General features: G+C 37.7%; 1 protein-coding gene across 1 annotated transcript in view; it reads left to right on the top strand.

Annotated features, from left to right (window-relative positions):
* The first annotated feature begins 20,705 nt into the window (after positions 1-20,705).
* LOC129730681 (uncharacterized) overlaps positions 20,706-26,158 on the top strand; it is a 413,412-nt gene continuing 407,959 nt past the window's right edge. The window contains exons 1-3 of the mRNA XM_055690213.1: positions 20,706-20,833; positions 20,927-21,148; positions 21,207-21,421. Coding sequence (XP_055546188.1) covers positions 20,721-20,833; positions 20,927-21,148; positions 21,207-21,421 — 550 coding nt within the window. The 5' untranslated portion in view covers positions 20,706-20,720. The remainder of the gene's footprint in view (positions 20,834-20,926; positions 21,149-21,206; positions 21,422-26,158) is intronic.

Genomic DNA, 26,158 nt, shown 5'->3' with positions numbered 1-26,158 from the left:
TGGGGAAAACCAGCATGAGCTCTCCACATGCCCGGTGTACATGCAGCGCAGAGATAAAATAAAGCGGTCACTTAAGGAGCGTTCAAAGCGTTCTTATGCTGAGATGCTGAAGAAGACCGTGACCACTTCTACCATAACATCGAACCCCTTTGATCTGTTGTCCTCTGATGAAACCGATTCTGACGATACATCAGCGGGAACATCTTATGCCAATCCTGGGGAGTCTAGGAAGAGGAAAAATGTTTCTTCTCCTAAACTTCCCCGTAAAGGTCCTAAGATTTCCCAAAGTGTAATGAAAAGTACGAACAAACCAGCCATTGCTGCGGAAAAACCGAAGCAAACTCCTCCTGGGCTTGCAAATTTAAAGTCCCAGAAGGAGTTCCCAGCACTGCCAGGAACATCTAAAACCCCAGTTGTTCCTTTTGCACATCCAGTTGATGAAACAAACTCTGGATTAGTGAAATTTTCTGACATTGTGGACTGGATTTTTGAAAATTTCAATGTACCCGATCCAATTAAAATTTTTCTTACAGCATTCCTCCCAACAGTTAGATCATTTTTGAAGCAGTTGACTGCCCAATGGCCCCTCCTTGCAGCGATTGTATCCTTCGATGCCTAACTCAACTGCGTATATGAAGGATTCTATCTCTGTCTTACAGTGGAATTGTAGAAGTATTTTACCAAAAATTGATTCGTTTAAAGTTTTGATAAATAAAAACAAATGCGATGCATTTTCCCTTTGTGAAACTTGGCTTACTTCAAATATTGATCTCAACTTCCATGATTTTAATATTATTCGCCTTGATCGAGACACCCCATATGGAGGAGTACTTTTAGGGATTAAAAAGTGCTATTCTTTCTATCGTATTAACCTCCCCTCGATTCCAGGCATCGGAGTTGTCGCATGTCAAATGACAATACAAGGTAAAGAGTTTTGTATTGCCTCAATATATATTCCTCCCAGAGCACAGGTTGGGCAACGGCTGCTCTTTGATTTAATAGAACTTCTTCCCTTGCCACGTTTGATTTTGGGAGACTTCAACTCTCATGGTGTGGCTTGGGGTTCCCCTTACAATGATAACCGCTCCTCTTTAATCTATAACCTTTGCGATGATTCCGACATGACTATTTTAAACAACGGTGAAATGACACGTATCCCGAAACCTCCAGCGCGCCCAAGCGCTCTGGATCTATCCTTATGTTCGACGTCGCTACGGTTGGATTGCACATGAAAGGTAATCCTCGATCCTCACGGTAGCGACCATCTGCCTATTCTTATTTCAATTACAAACGGGTCAACTCGCATGCGACCAATTGACATTCCGTATGACCTCACACGGAATGTCGATTGGAAGTTATACGAGGAAATGATTTCAAAAGCGGTCGAGTCGATTCAACATCACCCACCACTTGAAGAATACAACCTCCTCGCGGGCTTAATCCTCGACGCCGCGTTGCAAGCCCAAACGACGAATATCCCGGCGTCACGATCAAAGAGCGGCCTCCAACTCCGTGGTGGGACCAAGAGTACTCCGATGTTTACACGCAAAGATCCGACACGTTTTTGGCCTACCAGAAGGGAGGTATACCCGACGACTATATACGGTATTCGGAGCTTAATACCAAGCTTAAAAGCCTGGCTAAAGCAAAGAAACGCGGATATTGGCGTCGGTTCGTGAACGAGACGTCGAGGGAGACATCGATGAGCACTCTTTGGAACACAGCCCGAAGAATGCGGAATCGCGTAACGGTCAACGAAAGCGAGGAGTCTTCAAGTCGGTGGATATTTGATTTTGCCAGGAAAGTATGTCCGGACTCTGTTCCTGAGCAAAACATTGTTCGCGATGCGTCTCCGGGCCACGACGCGATAGAATCACCTTTTACGATGGCAGAATTTTCAGTTGCCCTTCTGTCCTGTAACAATAACGCGCCAGGGTTAGATAGAATCAAATTCAACTTGTTGAAGAATCTACCCGGCAATGCCAAGAGGCGCTTGTTGAACTTGTTCAATAAGTTCCTGGAGCAAAACATTGTACCGCAGGATTGGAGGCAAGTGAAGGTGATCGCCATCCAAAAACCAGGGAAACCAGCTTCTGATCACAACTCTTATAGGCCGATTGCAATGCTATCCTGTATCCGGAAATTGATGGAAAAAATGATACTCCGTCGTTTAGACCATTGGGTCGAATCAAATGGTCTACTATCAGATACTCAATTTGGCTTCCGCCGTGCCAAAGGGACGAATGATTGTCTTGCGTTGCTTTCAACAGATATTCAGCTGGCGTATGCTCGCAAAGAACAAATGGCGTCTGCGTTCTTGGACATTAAGGGGGCTTTTGATTCCGTTTCTATTGACATTCTTTCGGGTAAACTTCACCGACAAGGATTTTCTCCAATTTGAACAATTTTTTGCACAATTTGCTGTCCGAAAAGCACATGCATTTTACGCACGGCGATTTGGCAACTTTTCGCATTAGCTACATGGGTCTTCCCCAGGGCTCATGTTTAAGCCCCCTTCTTTACAACTTTTATGTAAATGACATCGACGAATGTCTGGCAAATTCATGCACGATAAGACAACTTGCAGACGACAGTGTAATCTCTGTAACAGGAGCCAAAGCTGCCGATTTGCAAGGACCATTGCAAGATACCTTGGACAATTTGTCTGCTTGGGCTTTACAGCTAGGTATCGAATTCTCTCCGGAGAAGACTGAGATAGTAGTTTTTTCTAGGAAGCATGAACCTGCTCAGCTTCAAACACAATTAATGGGTAAAACGATTTCTCAGGTTTTGGTACACAAATATCTTGGTGTCTGGTTCGACTCTAAAGGCACCTGGGGTTGTCACGTGAGGTGTCTGATGAAAAAATGTCAACAAAGAGTGAATTTTCTTCGTACAATAACCGGACAATGGTGGGGTGCCCACCCAGGAGACCTTATAAGGCTTTACCAAACAACGATACTGTCTGTTATTGAGTACGGGTGTTTCTGCTTCCGCTCCGCAGCAAACACACATTTGATCAAACTGGAGCGAATACAATATCGTTGTTTGCGTATCGCCTTGGGTTGCATGCAATCGACCCATACGATGAGTTTGGAGATCTTAGCTGGAGTGCTACCATTGAAAAACCGCTTCTGGAGCCTGTCTTCTCGTATTCTAATCAAATGTGAGGTCTTGAACCGTCCCCTGATTGAAAATTTTGAAAGGTTAATCGAACTTAATTCTCAAACCCGTTTTATGACATTGTATTTCAATCACATGTCCCAAAATATTAACCCTTCTTCGAATATTCCAAATCGTGTCAACTTATCAAATACTTCTGATTCTACTGTGTTTTTCGATACATCCATGATAGAAGAAACTCGTGGAATCCCGGATCATTTACGCGTGCAGCAGATCCCTAAATTTTTTTCCAATAAATATCGAAACATCAACTGCGACAATATGTACTACACTGACGGATCACTTCTTGATGGGTCCACTGGCTTCGGTATCTTCAATAACAATTTAACCGTCTCCCATAAGCTCGATAATCCTGCTTCTGTTTACGTCGCAGAATTAGCTGCAATTCAGTACACCCTAGGGATTATCGAAAAAATGCCCACGGACCATTATTTCATCTTTACGGACAGTCTCAGTTCCATTGAGGCTCTCCGATCGATGAAAGATGTTAAGCACTCACCGTATTTCCTGGGGAAAATACGGGAACATCTGAGTGCTTTATCCGAGAAATCTACTCAGATTACCTTAGCGTGGGTCCCTTCTCACTGCTCGATACCGGGTAATAAGAAAGCGGACTCTTTGGCTAAGGTGGGCGCAACAAACGGTGATATTTATGTAAGACCAATTGCCTTTAATGAATTTTTCGCATTTGTACGTCAGAATACGTTCATCAGTTGGCAAAATTCTTGGACCAAGGGGGAACTGGGAAGGTGGTTACATTCCATAATCCCCAAGGTGTCGACGAACCCGTGGTTCAAGGGGTTGGATGTAGGTCGGGATTTCATTTGCGTGATGTACCGGCTTATGTCCAATCACTATAGATTTGACGCGCATCTCCGTCGTGTTGGGCTCGGGGAGAGTGGTATCTGTGCCTGTGGTGAAGGTTATCACGACATAGAGCACGTTGTTTGGTCATGCCCTGTACACCGTGACGCCAGGTCTAGATTAATAGCTTCTCTGCAGGCCGAAGGTAGGCAGCCGGCTGTTCCTGTTCGTGATGTCTTGGCGAGCCGTGACCTATCCTACATGTCCCTTATATACGTTTTCCTGAAATCCATCCACGCCCCAGTTTAGTCCTATCCCCTTCCGCCTACATCCAACCAAACGACAAGAACACGTTAAGACCCCGGATCCGGAAACAGCAATCAGACCCGCACGATACTCTCAAGGTCCGATGGAAACAACCCAATATGCCAGTCCGTAATATCTTGGCCCAGCAGCGGAACAAATTTAATATGCTGCTTACTTATGGCAATGAAAACCATCAAACAGCAAACCTGTGCTTTTAATGCAAAATATTCTAGCTTTAAGTTAGATTTAGTTTCAGCTCGTAGTCGGCAGCGAGGATAAAAAATTTGCTTTTAGTTATTAAGATACTTTAGAAAGTAAGCTACCAGATATAATTGGCGCCGTTAAACATTGAATTGTATTTGTGCCAAATAAACTATAGATGAAGAAAAAAATAATAATAATAATATCCGGATCTAGTGTATTATTACAGGAGCTAAAATCGACCACAGATAGCATTTTAAATTCTAAGATGGCGACTTCCGGTTTCTGTAAACAGCAGAAAATGACCAAATACCACCCAATATGAGTTTTTCTTCAACCAGTATGCCGTTCAAAATCCAGAAATTGTCTCGAAATGCCATTATGAAATCCAAAATGGCGACTTCCGGTGTCGGAAAAACAGCGGCAAATGACCTAATACCACCCAATATGGGTATTTCCGGAACCGTAATGATGCACTGGAGCCACAAATCGACTTCAGACAACATTTTGAATTGTAAGATGGCAACTTCCGGTGTCTTGCAAACAGCCGGAAATAACCAAATACCATTCAATATGAATGTTTTCGGAACCAGAATTACACCCAGATGACAGAAATTGAATACCATTTTGAAATCCAACATGGCGACTACCGGTTTGTGAAAAATAGCCTAAAATAAACAAATACTATCCAATATGAGTATCTCTGGAACCAGAATGATGCAAGGAGCTAACAATTGACCTCAGGCACCATTTTGAATTACTAAATGGCAACTTATAATAATACTCAATATGGATATTTCCGTAAAGGTGCAAAGAAACCAAACATTGACCCTGGACACTATTTTGAATTTGAAGACGACCACTTTCAGTTTCTGGAAAACAACCGAAAATACCTCCCAATATGGGTATTTCCGGTGTCAGATTGATGCCAGAAAGTCTGCTGATAATGACAGAATGCCACCCAATATGAATATATTCAGAATTAAGGCGATGTACAGAAGGCCAAAAGACGAGAATGTTGTCATTTCGATAGAACCAATCATTTCAAACGATTTGTTATTTGACTTTGATCATATCCTATGGCCGATTCGTCGTGCATTTGCAGACTTCAAACAAACCGCAAGGAATCAATGAACTTGGAACGTTCAAATTGTACGACACCACATTTAAATTATGTTGAGGCCACATATATCGATCAAAGCAGGTATAGTTTTAAATAGTCTTTGAATTTCTTTTCTTTCCATAACTTTTGAGCCACATATCAAATTGTTATGAAGTTTGTTATTTGTAAGTTTGAGAGGTGACTCGTTCGTATGACACTAGTTATGTTCAAATAAGTCATGTAATCTTTGAAATAATAGACTTTCGTTGTTATATTAACAATTTAGTACATAACGGTTGCTTGAGTTCGATTATAATCTAATGAAATGGGAACGTGTAGGGCAGCCAAACTTTGAAACCACGTGTTCAATCATAATTCATTAGTTAACCCTCAACTAGCCCGCTCATCTGATAATAATAATCAAATCGGTTGTGTAGTTTCTGAGAAATTGAAGTTTCGTGATTTTCACAAGTCGGCACATTACAAATGAAGTTACAATTCGATTACAGTAAAATTCAATAGGGTCTTCTGAGGCATCTAGACCATTCATTTGACACTAATTTTGTGGAAATCGGGTCGGCCATCTCTGAGAAAAGTGAGTGAGTCCAAGTAGTCTTCGAAATATGTTCCTTTGCATTGCTGGATTTCACATTTTTAAACATAACAGGCAAAGTAATAGTCCGACTGCAAAACAAATCAATTGGGTCTTATGGGGTAATTAGACCTTCCATTTGACACTGATTTTATGAGAATCGGTACAGCCATCTCTGAGAAACATGAGTGAGATTAAACAGTCTTCAGAACACGTTTCTTTTCGTAACTTTTGAACCACACGTTCAATCTTTATGAAATTCAAAACTTTTCTAGGTAGCCTGTTCTTTTGAGACCAATTTTGTTCAAATCGGTTGTGTAGTTTCTGAGATATTGATGTTTCATGATTTTCACATTTTTAAACATAACCTCTAAACTAAAAATCCGATTACAATGAAATTCAATAGGGTTTTATGGGGCAACAAGACCTTTCATTTGCAATTAACTTCATGAAAATCGGTCCAGCCATCTCTAAGAAAAGTGAGTAAGAATAAAAATCTGCACATACACACACACACATACACACACACATACAGAAAATGCTCAGCTCGTCGTGCTGAGTCGAGTGATATATGCCATTCGGCCCTTTGGAGCACTTTTATACTTTCGGTTTTGCAAGTGATTGCTATACCTTTCTAAGAGAAAGGTAAAAACCAGTCAATTTTTGGCTTCGCTGGTACCACGGTCTATCTAATTTAGTATAGATTTTAGTGACCTTTGGGAATTTTTTGGTCGGTTAGTGTCTCTAGCGCTTGATTAGTTTTGTCCCATATTGTTTTGGTTGTAGATTTTTCCCTTTCCATGCGAGCCTTTTATGCTAGTGTTAAGGTTACAACATATTCCCACGGAAGTCGACCAGCTTCTACCATCATATGTTGAATTGGTGTTGCTCGATGAGCGTCGGACGCTATCCGGATGATAGCGTTGTGGGTTGGGGTGAGCTGCACGACGTTCTGCCATCTTAGTACTTCGAGTCCATAGACCAATTTAGAGAGAACAGTTGCGCATCCGATTCTTTCAAGTGTTGCTCTGTCAGCCCACTGCGCAATAGATTTTAGTAAGTTTAGGCGGCTTTTGCAGTCTTCTTAGTGTGGTTGTTGAAAAGGCATTTCTTATCAAATATCACACCCAGGATCCTGATGGTTTTTGGGTCCAGGGCTATCTCCTCTCCTTCCAGATACTATTTCCTGTGTTTTTTCAATTTGCAGCAGTGCATGGTTGAAGACTTTTCGGCGAAGATTTCGAAGCCAACGTTCGCAGCCCATTTTGAGATTGCTTGAGCTGCTCTTTCCAATCTTAGTCGCTAGCAGGGATGTTATGTAGAAAACCTCATGTAGTTTTCGACGAGTTTTCTACGTAGAATATATCTGGTAGAATACATAACCAAAAACGAGTATTCTACGAGTATTCTACGAAAACCTGCGAAGAGATTTTTGTTGTGAATAACAAGAAAAATAACCGAAATTTTAGTTTGAAAAGATTATTTAAATCTAAGGTGAAACCTCATCGAATCCAAAAATGGCCGACTTCGAGTCACCACTTCGAATTTTCAAAAGCACAAGACTCGGAAATACTCATTGCGTTCTCTATAGAAATTCTATTTTTTGTTTGCTTCAATACAGCAAACATAAAATAGCATTTCCACAGGGAACGCATTAACTATTTTTGAGTCTTGTGCTTTCGAAAATTCGAAGTGGTGACTCGAAGTCGGCCATTTGTGGATTCAATGAGGTTTTTGACATTCAAAATCGTTGCTTTTAATCTCCATCGATTTCGGAGCTTTCCAAAAGCATTCCAAAGTCGTAGTCTTCTTCAACTACTTGGTTGGTTTATCGCAACGTAAAATAAACATTAACGAGTTTTTTTTTGATGTTTCATCTGAAAGTCGGTTTCGGATGTCGTTGTGAATGTAACCCCAGTGTGCAAATAGTCGTTCCAATTGTACGGTTGATGCAGAAATTTTCAAATATTCCATGGTAAAGTCAGCAAGCTTATTATGACCCAGTTCAGTGGCAAATTGCCAAAACGTTTTTGGTATGGTGAGGTTTTTGACAGTCAATTTTGCAAAACTGCCTTCACTTTCTGTGAATTCATGTAACGATTCAATTGTATGCCTTTTTCGTCAAAACAGCATACACGGTTGCATCATAGCGTTTTTTCGCTAGTATGATTGCTTTGTCTACAGCATCGAACACGTTGAAGCCGGTTTTACGAATGCCCGAAAAGTCGAAGGACTGCAGGAATACTTTTTGGTCATTTGATGTTGCGAGCATCATCACCTCATCGGTTCGCCGATGAGTTTTGCCAGCCGTCAACCAGTAATGTAACGCGTTTGTCCATTCTAGTAATTAGTTCTTCGTTGCGTTTTTTTATTATTTCGTGCGTTTTATCAAGTAACGTGCTTGCCAATTCTCGACGTTTGGGCGGATTATAGGCCGGTCGCAAAACTTTCACAAAATTTTCGAAATATGTTGAGTCAGCTACTTGGAACATCCATAAAATACAACGCCGCTAACGAATCCAACTTCTCGCTTTCAGCTGGTTTCACATCGTCCATGAAACGTTGCATTTTCATTTGCTTTGGTGTTGGTGCTCTGAAACTCCAAGGTGATTGCTAAAGTTCAAAATAAAATGAGTTCAATTAAACTAATATAAAAATAATACAAATATAATTTTTACTTTTCGTATATCCGATGCTTGGCTTAAAATTGAACTCGGGTGCGAGGTTGTATCGTCACCGCCTTCCAAAATAGCATTGCGCGAGCGCAATTTTTTCGGATCGCAGATAGATTTTTTTCAGATTTCAAGCAGTTTTTTAAGGTTTTCGAGCAGTTGCACTTTTTCAAAAAAATTTTGGCATATCTGGTTTGCATGAACTGTACATGTTTGTTATTTCATTTGTCATAACTAGGGACAGTGGTAAATCGCGCTTTCGCGGAAGCCGCAAATTCCGCGAAATTCGGCATCAGCTGCGAAATTTATAAAAACCCGCGAAATGCCGCGAAAGTAATGAAAAATAGCAACATTCTATGTCATTTATGAAACATTTCGATTTAAAACCTTCGGAATTCATCAAAACCAGTAACATGGACAAAGCTGAAGGTTACTTGGCACCTCGATGGCAACAGGGCGTCTTTTCCTCGCAGTACTATTGCTTTCTTGCAACCCGAGTTTGTCGGCCTGGGTTGAATTCTCTTCGGAAGGTTCGGTTACTGGATACTCTTCGAGCAAAGATTTTGGCGATTGGTGACTTGCATGATAAAATTCCAAAGTGTGATATGCGTGATAAAACCGTGAAGGTGTTAAATTTTATGTTCATGTTTAATTTTATATACTTTCATCATTATTCTGTAGACCATACAAAGGGTTTGTGAACCACCAGTTAAAAATCACTGTGATGAAGCAACTTAGAAGCATTCTCAATTCATGTTTTAGCAATGAAACATGAAAAACGTGTAAAAATAAATATATTCTTAATTGAACCTTATTGCAATACCTTTCAATGTGTTACCTTTCTTGTTCGTTTGGCTGGAATTTTGACATGTTCGTTTGGCTCACAACACTCTCTTCGCATATCTCTCCCTCTTGGAGAGATGCCAGCTCTCTTCTCAAAGCGCAATGTTGACTAACTTTTTTATTCGACTCGTATAACTGACGGTGACGTTGGGAGTCCTGGGGAATAATAAAGTGCATCACAAAAACCGTGAAGGTGTTAAATTTTATATTTATGTTTAATTTTATATACTTTCATCATGATTTTGTAGACCATACAAAGTGTTTGAGAACCACCAGTTAAAAATCACTGTGATGAAGCAACTTTGGAGCATTCTCAATTCATTGTTTAGTAATTCAGCTTTTTACGAGCCATAATGGCGGACGCTATAATGCAAAATTCGTAATAAATTACCCACTCCTTGTCAAAACTCTGCTTACGTCAGTTCGAAGTTTTCATGTAGTTTATCAAAAAAGAAATGTAACTGGCAACATTTTTGTTGCCAATTCACCAGAAATCCCTAAACTGACGTAAGCAGAGAGGTTCGCATATTACGAGCACACCTTATAGCGACCGCCAATATGGTGCGTAAAAAGCAGGATAGAGCATGAAAAACGAGTAGAAATTAATATATTCTTTATTGAACCTTATTGCAATACCTCTCAATGTGCTACTTTTCTTGTTCGTTTGGCTCGGATTTTGACATGTTTGTTTGGCTCACAACACTCTCTTCGCATATCTCTCCCTCTGAGTATTGCTAGTTATGACAAATGAAATAACAAACATGTACAGTTCATGCAAACCAGAGATGCCAAATGTTTTTGAAAAAGTGCAACTGCTTGAAAACCTGAAAAAAACTGCTTGAAATCTGAAAAAGTCTATCTGTGATCCGAAAAAATTGCGCTCGCGCAGAAAAAATCTGCACACATTTAGAACAGTATGAGGAAACTCTGACAAAAATCTGCAGAAACTATGGAAAAACTGCAAATATCTGCGATTCAATAAAAATCTGAGTACGGACTCTAGAAGTTTGCAGACAAATCTGCACACCTGGTATCCCTGACGCAAACAAACAGGTGTGTGAAGCTTCAAACCGTCATGCCTGGATGAATAATAATGTAAAGAAGGATTAGAGTCTTCCTATATTTACGCAGCCTTTTCAAAATGTGTGTTTTTGCAGGCTTTTGCCTGCGCGAGCTCAAATTATCTGAATTACTTATAGATTGTTCTCAGATTTTAAGATTTTTCCACTTTTTCGAGCCGTTGCAGACATTTTTCCAAAATTTCTGGCATCTTCTGGCATGACTGTAGTATCTCTAACAGTAGTAGACATCATTCTATGTCTTTCCAAAGCGATAGTACACGCTCGTAAGTAGTAACTCATGAACTGAGCAACTTTGACTCAGTTTAGATTTTTAGAACGTTATTCGTGGTTGTCAAAAAATGAGAACCTTTTTATGATTACTTACCTTACCAGTCAGCTCCAGGCCGAAGTGTCCCTTGCTGTTCGAAGAAGTCATCTCCATTCAACTCGGTCCATGGCTGCAGCTCACCAGCCATGTCGTCTGCGGAGGCCCCGCAGGTCGTCTTCCACTTGATCGAGCCACCTTGCTCGCTGCGCGCCCCGTCGCCTTGTTCCAGTCGGGTTGTTATCAAGAACCATTTTCACCGGGTTGTCGTCCGACACCCTAACGACATGCCCAGCCCACCGTAGTCTCCCGATTTTTGCCGTTTGAACGATGAGTGGTTCTCCCAGCAGCTGATGCAACTCGTGGTTCATCCGGCTCCGCCATGATCCATCTTCCATCTGCACTCCACCACAGATGGTACGCAACTCCTTTCGTTCGAAAACCCCAAGGGCGCGTTGGTCCTCCACGAGCATAGTCCAGGTTTCGTGGCCGTAGAGGACTACCGGTCTGATCAGTGTTTTGTAGATGATTAACTTCGTGCGGCGGCGGATTTTATTCGAGCGGAGCGTCCTCCGGAATCCAAAGTAGGCACGATTTCCTGCCATAAGGCGTCAACGAATCTCTGCTGGTGTCGTTGTCAGCAGTCACCAGTGAGCCCAGGTACACGAACTCGTCTACGACCTCGATTTCATCACCGCTAATATGAATTCGTGGCGGGAGGTTGAAACTGTCTTCTCTGGAACCTCTTCCTCTCATGTACTTGGTCTTCGATGCGTTTATGGCCAGTCCAATTCGTCCGGCTTCAGCCTTCAGTCTGATGTACGTCTTCGTCATCTTTTCAAGGGTTTGTGCTACAATATCAATGTCATCGGCGAAGCCGAAAAGCTGAACAGACCTTCTAAAAATCGTGCCACTCGTGTCGATACCAGCTATACGTATCACACCTTCCAAAGCGATGTTAAATAGCAAGCACGATAATCCATCACCTTGTCGTAACCCTCTTCGATATTCGAAGGGACTCGAGAGTGACCCCGAAAATTGAACTACGCACATCACCCGATCCATCGTCGACTTGGCCAACCGTGTCAGTTCATCCGGAAATCCGTAATCGTGCATAATCTGCCATAGCTGGTCTCGAATGATTGTGTCGTATGCCGATTTAAAATCGATGAAAAAGTGATGTGTGGGCACGTTATACTCACGGCACTTCTGTAGGACCTGCCGTACCGCGAATATTTAGTCCGTGGTGGAGCGGGCACCCATAAATCCCGGTTGGTATTGCCCCACGAATTCCCTTGCAAACGGTGATAGTCGACGGCACAGAATTTGAGAGAGTACCTTGTAGGCGGCGTTCAGCAACGTGATTGCGCGGTAGTTGCAGCAATCCAACTTGTCACCTTTTTTGTAGATGGGGCACACTGTACCCTCCATCCACTCCTCCAGTACTACCTCCTCCTACCAAATCTTGGCAATAACCCAGTGTAGCGCCTTAGCCAGTGATTTACCACCGTGTTTTAACAGCTCGCTGGGGAGTTGGTCAGCTCCAGCGGCTTTATTGTTTTTCAGCCGGTCGATCTCCTCTCTAACCTCCTGGAGGTCAGGGCTGGGATTCTGTCGTCATCTGCGCGTACACCGAGATCTACTACCACTCCGTCGTCGTCCTCTGCTACATCGCCATTAAGGTGCTCATCGTAGTACTGCTTCCACCTGTCAATCACCTCACACTTGTTTGTGAGAAGGTTGCCGCCCAGGTCCTTGCACATGTCGGCTTGTGGCACATAGCCTTTGCGGGAAGAGTTCAGTTTCTCGTAGAACTTTCGTGAGTCATTCGCACGGTACAGTTTCTCCATCGCCTCGCGATCTCGAACTTCCTCTTGGCGCTTCTTTATCTTTTTTATGATTCTGAGTAACTTTGACCCTCTTGGGTTTCCTCCGAATAATTTAGTTCTGAGTAACGTCGAATACAACGAATAAGTTTTCGGATTAGAAATACCTGTAAGCGAAATATGTGATGAATAATGGATATCGACTGATTCATTATTTTGTGACGTTACAACGAAACGAAAATACCCCGTGCTTCTCAACAATAGATCTTACCAGTTATTGGTGCTCTAAACAAGGCAAAATATTCGATTATTACACTGTGCTACAGCGATTTAGAACTTCTGAACTGACCTAGTGTAGGTTAAAGGTCTTGTTCAGTATAACATTCGCTCATACTAGAAATTTTCCATACACCCCCAAAATCTGAAGCTATGGTCAAAATACGGTTTTTCGGACTTCAGCGCATATAATGTTTTTAAACTCAGTCATTTATCAATCGATTTTCAATATTAAAGCAGTTTTAGAAAGAAGACAAACAGAGCTTTAAAAATATATATATAGGTTTGTTCTAATATCAATAAAACATGTTGAGTTATTTGAGCCTAAATCAAATGTTTTAGACTTTTTCACGCAATTTTTAAATTTAATTTCAAATTTGCAGTCTATTTTTGTGAGAAACATACCACAAATATACTAAAATTTTTAAAGTATATTCAATTCCGGATCAATTGAAAGTAGTTTTGTGAAAATCGGTTGGAATTTGGCTAAGTTATATATTTTTTAAGAAAACCAGAAGTTTTGGCTTCTATCGCACACTCATTTCACGGTGCTACAAATGATGAAAAAATGCAAGAACTTTTGATGTTACTTAGTGTGGGTTGTAGCTTTAGTCAAATTTTACTTGCGCGTTTACTTGAAGTTTTTCATATACCCCAAAAACTATTAGTTTTGGTCAAAATGGTTATTTTTCAACCAATTTTTCATATTATGGCTGTTTTGGAAAAGCGAAAAATAGAACTCTTGAAACATATAAATATGTCTTAAAAGTTTACCTATGTGTGATGAATAGTTTTGAAATAAATAAGATAGTTTATCTTATTTTCATTCGTTGTTTTGCTTTCGTCTCGATTATATGCAAATTTTTTATCTCCGTTTGATTCGCAAAATAACAATACACGAATTATCGTACGGGTGTTTTTTTGTCGATTAGTTCTTGTGCTGTGCGATAACGATAGCCTGCAGTATATCGGCAGAAACATCTTCTGCACACTGGTAGGGGCAGGCTACCCCGCCAGTGGTCTGATACGCAGCTGGTATATCGCAAGAATAATCCTCCTGCACCGCTGTTACCCCGCTAGCAGCACGGACCACCATACGATCGAGCGAGTGGAAGTCAACTACAAGTGGCATCTACAAGGACGCGTGTAAGATACGGCCACTGTGTCACAACACGAAGCTGGATCGTCATTGTTTGTTCTGCGGAGACACTCGATTGATCCTACTATCAGCCGTGAGGTCGTGACTTAGACGTTCGGTGAAGTATTCACTATAGAATTTTTATCATTATTATTAATATATAGTAATAATATAATATTATATTATTAATATTATTATTATTAATATCATTATTATTATTATTGTTATTATTATTATAATTATTATAATTATTATTATTATTATTATTATTATTATTATTATTATTATTATTATTATTATTATTATTATTATTATGATTAATATTATTATTATTATTATTATTATTATTATTATTATTATTATTATTATTATTATCAGTATTATTAATATTATTATTATTATTATTATTATTATTATTATTATTATTATTATTATGATTACTATTATTATTATTATTATTATTATTATTATTATTATTATTATTATTATTATTATTATTATTATTATTATTATTATTATTATTATTATTATTATAATTATTATTATTATTATTATTATTATTATTATTATTATTATTATTATTATTATTATTATAATTATTATAATTATTATTATTATTATTATTATTATTATTATTATTATTATTATTATTATTATTATTATTTTTATTATTATTATTATTATTATTATTATTATTATTATTATTATTATTATTATTATTATTATTATTATTATTATTATTATTATTATTATTATTATTATTATTATTATTATTATTATTATTATTATTATTATTATTATTATTATTATTATTATTATTATTATTATTATTATTATTATTATTATTATTATTATTATTATTATTATTATTATTATTATTATTATTATTATTATTATTATTATTATTATTATTATTATTATTATTATTATTATTATAATTATTATTATTATTATTATTATTATTATTATTATTGTTATTTTTATTATTATTATTATTATTATTATTATTATTATTATTATTATTATTATTATTATTATTATTATTATTATTATTGTTATTATTATTATTATTATTATTATTATTATTATAATTATTATTATTATTATTATTATTATTTTTATTTTTATTATTATTATTATTATTATTATTATTATTATTATTATTATTATGATTATTATTATTATTATTATTATTATTATGATTATTATTATTATTATTATTATTATCATTATTATTATTATTATTATTATTATTATTATTATTATTATTATTATAATTATTATTATTATTATTATTATTATTATTATTATTATTATTATTATTATTATTATTATTATTATTATTATTATTATTATGATTATTATTATTATTATTATTATTATAATTATTATTATTATTATTATTATTATTATTATTATTATTATTATTATTATTATTATTATTATTATTATTATTATTATTATTATTATTATTATTATTATTATTATTATTATTATTATTATTATTATTATTATTATTATTATTATTATTATTATTATTATTATTATTATTATTATTATTATTATTATTATTATTATTATTATTATTATTATTATTATTATTATTATTATTATTATTATTATTATTATTATTATTATTATTATTATTATTATTATTATTATTATTATTATTATTATTATTATTATTATTATTATTATTATTATTATTATTATTATTATTATTATTATTATTATTATTATTATTATTATTATTATTACTATTATTATTATTATTACTATTATTATTATTATTACTATTATTATTATTATTATTATAATAATAATAATAATAATTATTATTATTATTATTATTATTATTATTATTATTATTATTATTATTATTATTATTATTATTATTATTATTATTATTATTATTATTATTATTATTATTATTATTATTATTATTATTATTATTATTATTATTATTATTATTATTATTATTATTATTATTATTATTATTGTTATTATTATTATTATTATTATTACTATTATTACTATTGTTATTAGTATTAGTATTACTGTCTTTTTTTTTATTTTGATCCATTGTAGTTTGAAAAATTGTTTTTAAAATTTGATATCAACTACTTGATCCCCCCCACATTCGAATATTTATCGTTTGTGTGTGGTAGATCGTAACGCTCCCGCAAAAAGGACGACATGCAGGTGCAACTATTCCTGGATGTGGAAACAAATGGGGAAGAGATTGAGATCTGCCCCATCAATTCCCCTCTACCTTTCCCGCAACCTAGCCCCGTACCAAGGGTACCGGCAACACGGGTGAAAGCTTACCCAGATGCTTCGAAAGGTCCGTTCATTGTTTTTTTAGGCCCATAAAGAAGCCTCTTAACATTATACAAATAGGCAAGGTTCTGGCAAAACAGTTTTCGGACGTAACCGAAATTACAAAGGTTAGACCGAACAAACTGCGAGTTGTCGTGAGTAGCTTGAAGCAAGCAAACGCAATTGCTAGCTACGAGCTCTTCACGAGAGAGTACCGCGTGTACATCCCTGCCAAGGACGTGGAGACCGACGGTGTGGTTACCGAAGGAAACCTCACGGTCGATGACATTTTGCGTCACGGGGTTGGCTGCTTCAAGAACCCCCTGATTCAAGATGTAAAGATACTGGATGTCAAGCAATTGCATTCAGTATCCATCGAAGAAGGGAAGAAGAAATTCCTCCCTTCGGATTCCTTCCGTGTAACATTCGCCGGATCCGCATTGCCGAACTACATCTCTTTGGACAGGGTTCGTCTGCCTGTACGCCTGTTCGTACCGCGGGTCATGCATTGCCAAAACTGCAAGCAGTTAGGTCATACAGCCATTTTCTGCTGCAACAAGGCACGCTGCAGCAAGTGCGGAGGCAATCATGCTGAGACCGCTTGCAGTGAGGATACTGAAAAGTGTCTTTACTGCGAGAGAACTCGGCATGACCTTTCGGCGTGTCCCGCGTACAAACAGCGCGAGGGAAAAATCAAGCGTTCCCTCAAGGAACGATCAAAGCGCTCTTTTGCAGAAATGCTTAAGAGGGCTGAGCCACCCTCGACAGGAAACATCTTTTCCTTTTTGCCAACCGATGAGGGTACATCTGACGATCCCGTCGAAGGGTGTTCTTCTGCCATGCCAGAAGGATCTAGGAAGAGGAGAATGATCAACTCTCCTAATCTTTCTCGCAAAGGTCGCAAGATAACCCCTAGCGGAATGACCAATAAGCCAACACAAAAAGCAAGCAGTGAAGAAAAACCGAAGCAAGTACCTCCCGGTTTTAATTTTCAATCAAACCAGGAGTACCCACCGCTTCCTGGGGCACCAAAAACCCCTCGTGCACCCATTCTCCGATCAGAAGATAGAGAAGAAACAGGGTTCATAAAATTTTCTGATATTGTGGACTGGATATTTAAAACATTCAACATACCAGATCCCCTACAAAATATTCTTCTTGCCCTTCTTCCTACAGTGAAGACCTTTTTGAAGCAACTAGCAGCAACTTGGCCCCTCATTTCAGCTATTATATCTTTCGATGACTAATACGGCGAAAGAGGTTAGGAATTTTATCACTGTATTACAGTGGAATTGCAGGAGTATCATCCCCAAATTCGATTTATTTTCTCATTTCATAAATACATACAATTGTGAAGCACTCGCGCTCTGTGAAACCTTTCTCAATTCAAACGATCAACTCAATTTCCACGATTTTAACATTATTCGTCGAGATCGAGACTCACACGGTGGAGGGGTACTTTTAGGGATTAAAAAGTGCTATTCCTTCTTCAGATCGACCTCCCCTCGATCTCGAATATTGAAGTCGTTGCCATTCAAACGAATATGAATGGAAAAGACCTATGCCTAGTTTTGTTATATATCCCTCCATCCGCGCGGATTGAACAGAGGCATCTCACTGATATAGCAGAGTTGCTTCCCGCGCATTTTTGATATTGGGAGATTTTAATTCTCACTGTTCGCTATGGGGGTCGCTGTACGACGACAACCGATCTTCTTTAATCTGTAACTTAATCGACGACTTCAATATGACACTTTTGAATACTGGGGAAGCAACACGTGTACCTAATCCTCCAGCACGTGAAAGCGTGCTTGACTTATCCCTTTGCTCAACATCACTAGCGTTGGATTGCCAGTGGAAAGTAATCAATGATCCCCACGGTAGTGATCACATACCAATCGTTATCTCAATTGCTAATGGGTCAACTCCAACGGATCCAATCAATATTGCGTATGACCTCACACGTAACATTGATTGGAAGTCTTATGAGACCATAATATCGCAAAGAATCGAGTCCCACGTGGAACTTCCTCCGGAGGAAGAATACGCGTTCCTTTCTGGCTTGATCATCGACGCCGCGACTCAAGCTCAGACGAAAACGATACCCGGGGTAACGATTAGACGGCGCCCTCCCTTCAAGTGGTGGGACAAAGAGTGCTCAGACCTGTACGCGCGGAGGTCCTCGGTGTATTTGGCCTTCCGAGAACAAGGCTCTATCGATTTGCTCCGAAAGTACGATGTACTGGATAGACAAATGAAGAGCTTGATAAAAGCAAAAAAAAGCGGATACTGGCGGCGGTTTGTAAACGCATTGTCGAGGGAAACAGCGATGAGCACTCTTTGGGATACCGCCAGACGCATGCGGAATCGTTACGTCTCGAATGAGTACGAGGAGTATTCAGATCGCTGGATACTCGATTTCGCCAAAAAGGTCTGTCCGGACTCTGTCCCCGAACAGAAGACCTTTCGCGGCGCATTTTTAGTAGCTACGGAAGAGCCTTTATTTTCGATGTTGGAATTTTCGATGGCTCTCCTCTCGTGCAACAATAAAGCTCCAGGGTTGGATAGAATCAAATTCAACTTGTTGAAGAATCTACCCGACTCTGCAAAAAGTCGCTTGTTGAACCTGTTCAACAAGTTTCTTGAGCTAAACATTGTTCCGCACGACTGGAGGAAGGTAGAAGTCATTGCTTTTCAAAAACCCGGAAAACCTGCCTCTGATCACAATTCTTATAGGCCGATTGCTATGCTCTCTTGCTTCCGGAAATTAATGGAGAAAATGATTCTCTTACGGTTAGCCAAATGGATCGAAACGGTTTACTTTCAGATACTCAATTTAGCTTTCGCCGGGGCAAAGGGACGAACGATTGCCTAGCGTTGCTTTCTACAGAAATTCAACTCGCCTTTGCTCGAAAAGAGCAAATGGCTTCTGCATTCTTGGATATTAAGGGGGCTTTTGACTCCGTCTCTGTAGAAGTTTCAAGCGAGAAACTTCATTCGCAGGGACCTTCACCAAATTTGAATAACTTTTTGCTCAGCTGGTCGTCAGAAAAGCATCTGTATTTCTCACATGGCGGTTCGACAACTTCCCGAATTAGTTACATGGGTCTTTCCCAGGGCTCATGTTTAAGCCCGCTTTTATATAATTTTTACGTCAAGGACATCGATGAATGTCTTGCAAATTCATGCACGCTAAGGCAACTTGCAGACGATAGCGTTGTATCCATTACTGGAAGCGAAGCTAGCGATCTGCAAGGACTATTGCAAGATACCTTAGACAATTTGTCTGAATGGGCTCTTAAACTGGGTATCGAATTCTCTCCGGAGAAAACTGAACTGGTCGTTTTTCTAGGAACCATAACCCAGCTCAGCTGCAGCTCCTACTAACGGGTAAAACGATCTCTCAGGTTTTAGTTGCTAAATATCTCGGGGTCTGGTTCGACTCTAAATGCACCTGGGCTTGTCATATTAGGTATCTAACACGAAAATGCCAACAGAGGATTGATTTTCTTCGTACGATTACCGGAACCTGGTGGGGTACCCACCCAGGAGACCTTCTGAGGCTTTACCAAACAACCATATTGTCTGTAATTGAGTACGGGTGTTTCTGCTTCCGCTCCGCAGCAAACACACATTTGATTAAACTGGAGCGAATACAATATCGTTGTTTGCGTATTGCCTTGGGTTGCATGCAGTCGACCCATACGATGAGTCTTGAAGTGCTAGCGGGTATTCTTCCGTTGAAACATCGCTTTTGGAATCTCTCTTACCGGTTGCTAATTCGATGCACAGTTATGAACCCATTAGTAATTGAAAATTTCGAGAGGCTGGTCGAACTTCAATCTCAATCCAGATTTATGACTTTATAATTTGACTATATGGCTCAAGATATTAACCCTTCTTTATACGTTCCTTTCAATGTCGCACTTTTAGATACTTCTGATAATGCTATATTCTTCGACACCACCCTGAAACAAGACATTACTGGTATCCCGGATCATATGCAACCGCAAGAGATCCCTAAGAGAACCTGAGAGTCAAAACGTTGTAATGTCACGGTAGAAAGTGTCATATGTTATCACGTTACAGTCGACAAGCACCCAAACAAAGTATCTATTTCACAAAGTTCACAATTTCAATTACTAATCTAAAGACTTCGAGATACATTTTGAAAACAAGAGTTAGGTACTACTAACTTTTACTAAGCTCACCGTTGAAACTTATTTTCAAATGAACAAAAAACTCAAGTGTGGTGTGATTTTGCTTACTTATTTACAGAAAATCAGCCTATGACGTTTACGCTCCGGGAATTCTGGCAGCAGCTCTGCAAGCTGCTTCCTTAAATGAACCTGAAAAATGCGGCTCAAGAAGGCCATCATACAAAATTCCAATTACGGATAACAGTTTAGAAACAGAAGAATTATCAAGTCCAGATCGTGTACAACAGTCAGCGTTAATTGTAGACGATGAACGCAGAAACAAGCGAAGAGGTTCACAATTGTAAGTTTATAACATGGTTAATAATCGTAATACAGTGTTCTAATTAAATATTTTGTAGACCTGATATTTCAGCACTGCGAAACAATCAGAATTCGGCAAATATTCCAATTTATCAATGCCCTGCTCTAGAGGATTTGGAAGCACCCAGAAGACAGACTTCGTTAGATGGTGAAGCGATAAAAATTGTTATCCACGATGTAGATTCAGGACCTCTTTTCGCTTCAAAAAGAAGGGTTATTCTACAAAAGGATCCCGCAGATAAAGCTCATAGAAGTGAGATTTTGGTTGTTTCTCTTGTAAAATTTCATTCATGCATGAAACCATTTCTAAATGATACCTCATGGATGATTTTGAATGTTTTTTGACTTTTCCTACCGAGAAATGTGTATCTGTATACACATAAGCGCGTATATGGTAGAGAGATAAGAGACTTTTCACCTATGCACAGTAGTATAGTATAATGGCCATATTTTATATCGCCGTTTTTGAAACTATCGATCTTAATGAGCGCCGGGCTGAAAAAGTTTCCTTTCAACTTCTACAATAAGGGCATCTTCAGCGGTGGTCTATTTTTGAAACAACTTTATACTAAATTTACACCAGCGAAACCTAAATAGAACCAGCTAATATAGACCAACTTTTCGTTCTCCGCACCGGTGTTGTATATCTTGTTGTTTTTTTAACCGCTGACATCTGTCACACTGTCAACAATTCAATACCCCATGCTATTAGTTAATGAGACTTGTTATAATAAAAAACACTCAATATTTAACAAACGGAAATTCGATCATTTTTACGCACATTAAACAATTACTTTGGCAAGACACTTTATATCCACAAGACTTTATGGATTTGACGGTTTGACCCGAGCGTCAATGACATTTCTCAGGATGGATTGGTATGATCTAAAATTTCTGCTACAAGTAGGGTTTCGGAGGATAGCGTAAAATATTTGATCGCGTAGGTCACATACTGCCAGTTATGCTTCAAGCTTAAAAGGAGCAGTCATTGTCATTTGTCCTGCGGCTCATCTAACCCGCAAAGTCGAAAAATACGAAAAACGAAACATAACGCCCCCCAGCGATCATTTAGTTTTGTTCGAGTTGCTCGAAACGAAATGCGCAATGTCACCCCAGCATTTTGAACGTTTTCAGTTCAGTGTCTTCTAGGAACATTTTCCTGGCCTCTTAAGTTCTCCTCTAGTCCCAATACAATTAAGGCGACGGTTATGGTCTTTCAGAATTCCCCCTTTTGCTGGTCGGTTTCCTTGATGCCAAAAACGACAAACCTGTTCATATTCTGCTTCAGAAAAGCCACAAAAATGAATTATGATTTGTCATAAAAAATCTTTGTTTCGTTTATTCCCCAACACTCGCAAAACGCTTATATGGAAATAGCCAAACATGAGGTATTCAATTGAAATATGACATTTTACCCACCTATTGGCAGCGTACAAAGGGTTTTAGAACCGACCAGCAAAAGGGGGTTTTAGAACGATCTATTTCTTGTTCCAAAAAGTGACAAAAATAGACCAAAACGTATACCTTCCAGTTTCAATTTTTTCAATTTAGATCTGGTATAAAACAAAATTTACACCACCGGTGCAGTAGTGAATTTGAGTTTGATCCAAAAAAATAGAACAAAATAACGATTTGGACCACCGCTGAAAAGCCCTAAGCCACGAAAAATTGAAGTTTATTTAATGGGCCCACAAAGTGCATATATTTTAGAAATCGATTTACTTGAAATTTGAACGATTTTTTTTCGTTTTAGCATATATCTCCCGATAAACGCATTAAAACACACTTGTATTTCTATTATACGGTAATGTTATTATCCTAATTTAAGTTTGAAATGATTCATAACTTTTGGTGTTAAAATGTGCGGATTTTGTATCAGATGGACATTTTTTCGGTATGAATCAACAACATGTAATATAAACTGAATTATGTGTTATAACACGGTTATAAACTTTCATAAATTTAACACAACGCTATGGCATCGTTTACATCGAGTAATTTTGGACAGAAGTTTGCTATTCCTCATTATTCAGCAGGATTATTTCGACCGTGATCAATCAATCAATGCTAAGTTCAAAACTTGAAACTGTTCAGGAGTTGAATGTTCGCGGTATTCGACAAAAGCTACGTTGGATCAATCGCTTTAAATTGCTTGATTATTTTTCGTTTAATTTCTAGCAGGACATCTGAATCTAAAAAAGCCAATCTAAAAAATTACCACAAGTGATTCTTTTCAGTTAGAGTGATTCTTTTCAATTAGAGCATCTTGAACGACTTTATCAAATTCAGAACATGATTAGGGCAATAGCATTCGTACATCCGAAATACACCTGAATGTAAAGTTTGAATATAAAAATTGAAATATCTTGAATGCAATTTAACTCTTTTAAGGTCAATAATCGGAGCAAACATTTTTTTCAGGGATTTAACCTTTTTGCCTTTCTCCTAGAAAGGTGTAGCAATCACTGGCAAAACCGAAGTTTGTGTGTATGTGTGTGTATGTGTATGTATGTGTGTGTTTGCAACTTTTCTATCTCACTCGCCTCAGAGATGGCTGGCCCTTTTTCTCATAAAATTATTCTCAAATGAAAGGTCTAGTTGCCTCGTAAAACACTATTAAATTTTATTGTAATCGGATTTTTAGTTTGTATATTATTCATCAAAATGTGAAAATCACGAAAGTTCATTGTCTCAGAAACTACACAACCGATTTTACCAAAGTTGATTTTAAATAAACGGGCTATTTGAAAAACCCTTACATTTGAATATTTCTCAAAATTGGACATGTGGTTCAAAAGTTATGGACAGAAACGTGTTCTGTAGACTATTTAAGGGGTAATATCCACCAAAAAAAAATTTTTCTTATCATTTTTTATTGGCTTGAATCATGCTAAAATCTACATCGCCCAAGTACTGATCTAAACTCAAAATTCGTTTAAATCGATTTTTACTGAACAGTTTTAAGCTCCAAAATAACATTTTTCGTATATTTTGGCGATGATCGTTTTTGTTTTTAATTTCGAAGCTTTGTAAACTAGTAGAAGTTACCTATGATCGATAAAAAGCAAAGCAAAGCCTTGGTGCTACATTCCGTATCGGAACTTGACCTTCTGTTTATTGTACACAGACTTCGCAGCCAACTGTTAGTGTACAGGAAAATTGCGGGGCTAGCGCTACGATCCTACTGACACTAACAGTTTCTCCCAAGTCGAGACTCGAACCTACGACGAATGGCTTGTTAGGCCAGCATCGTACCTCGAGACCAGCTGGGAGAGACCTATGATCGATATCGTGTCTCAAATTTGAAGTATAGAGGTCGCTGCATCAAGTTTCAAGCGTCTTTACATCACGTGTTTACTCACAATTTCCATTTGTTTTCGATCAGCCGTTCTCGTTGTATACGTTCTTTGTTTGAGTTTTTTGATACTTTTTAACTGTGAGTTATACTCAAAAGTACTTAAATGTGAGTGACAAGTTTGAGTTTTGCGTGGTTTCGGACGCCAACCGCGTCAAAGTCACTGAACGTCGAATGTCTGATTCCGCGAAAAAGGATAGGCGCAGCCTTACATCAGATAAAAAGAGGAAGGCTGACTGAAGGTTAACAAATTATTAGGTGCTTTATTATTGCGATTCTCAAGATTTATAGCATTTTGAAACTTCAAACGCGTTTTTCTCAAAACCATGTTTTTAAAATCGGCGAGCAGTAGAACTGAAAAAGTTTACATCCGATTGACTTGAAATTTTAACTGTAGTTTCTTCATTAGATTATCTAGTTAAGTACACACGATTTTGCAATTGATTAACAACAACAAAAGTTATATACAAAGTCGATTTTTTTGTCGAAAAAGAACTTTTTTTTTCAAACCGTTGCCATTTTGCGAAGAAAAATTCTAAAAATATAATCATGTGTACTCCACTAGAGATACTAAGGTAGATAATTAAAAAAAATTTTTGGTTTGGTTATAGGTGGAGTTGGGCACGACTTCTACTGCTCGCCGCGGAAGAACTTTAAAAAAAAGCGGTTTACGGCAATTGCTGCACAGCCGCCATTTTGTAAAAAGTAGCAATAAAATTGTTTTTTTCTATTTTTCAAGAGTTGCTCAATACAACGATATATTATTCATATACCTTACATCTCAAATGTCCTTAAGAAAAAATCATGAAAAAAGCCTTGTTTTTTTGAGCATTTGGTGGATATTATCCCTTAATCTCACTCATGTTTCTCAGAGATGGCTGGACCGATTTTCATAAAATCAGTGTTATATGGAAGGTCTTGTTGCCACATAAGACCTTAGTGTTTTTTTTTGCAATCGAACTTTTACTTTGCCTGTTATGTTCAATAATGTTAAATGCGGCTTTGAAAAGAAACATATTCCGAAGACTACTTAGACTCACTCACTTTTCTCAGAGACGGCTGAGCCGATTTCCACATAATTAGTGTAAAATGAAAGGTCTAGCTGCCTTATAACACCCTTCTGAATTTCACTGTAATCGGACTGTACCTTCATCTTTAATGTATTAAAATGTGAAAATCACGTAACTTCAATATTGCAGAGACTACACAACCAATTTGAACAATGCTGATATCAGATGAACGGGCTAGTAAAAGGTTAACTGATTAATTTTGTAATTATTGAACACGTAGTTTAAAAGTTGTGAAAAGAAAGTCATCTTTGAAATAGCAAAAAATCGTACCATAAATAATCGAATCTAAAATGATATTTAATTGAATGATATGCAATCGAGTCTATATATAATCGAGTCCAACCTAAATATGAGTACAGTGACGTTTCGATTATACCACGATAAAATAGTAGGAGGATGGTATCCAAGACACGACCGCATAGTTGACGTAGGACTACAATAATTTCATAATTTTATTTTGAAGCTATGTTCGATTTGAGCTCGTTTTACTCTTGTAGTTTGCTTGATTTATTTTAAACAATTTTAAGCTCAACATTTTCCAAAAGGAAGGTATTTTGGTTCGGGT

The sequence above is a fragment of the Wyeomyia smithii genome, chromosome 3 (genome assembly GCF_029784165.1).
Source record: "Wyeomyia smithii strain HCP4-BCI-WySm-NY-G18 chromosome 3, ASM2978416v1, whole genome shotgun sequence".
Lineage (NCBI taxonomy): Eukaryota > Metazoa > Arthropoda > Insecta > Diptera > Culicidae > Wyeomyia > Wyeomyia smithii.
This window is presented reverse-complemented; position numbering and strand designations above follow the sequence as displayed.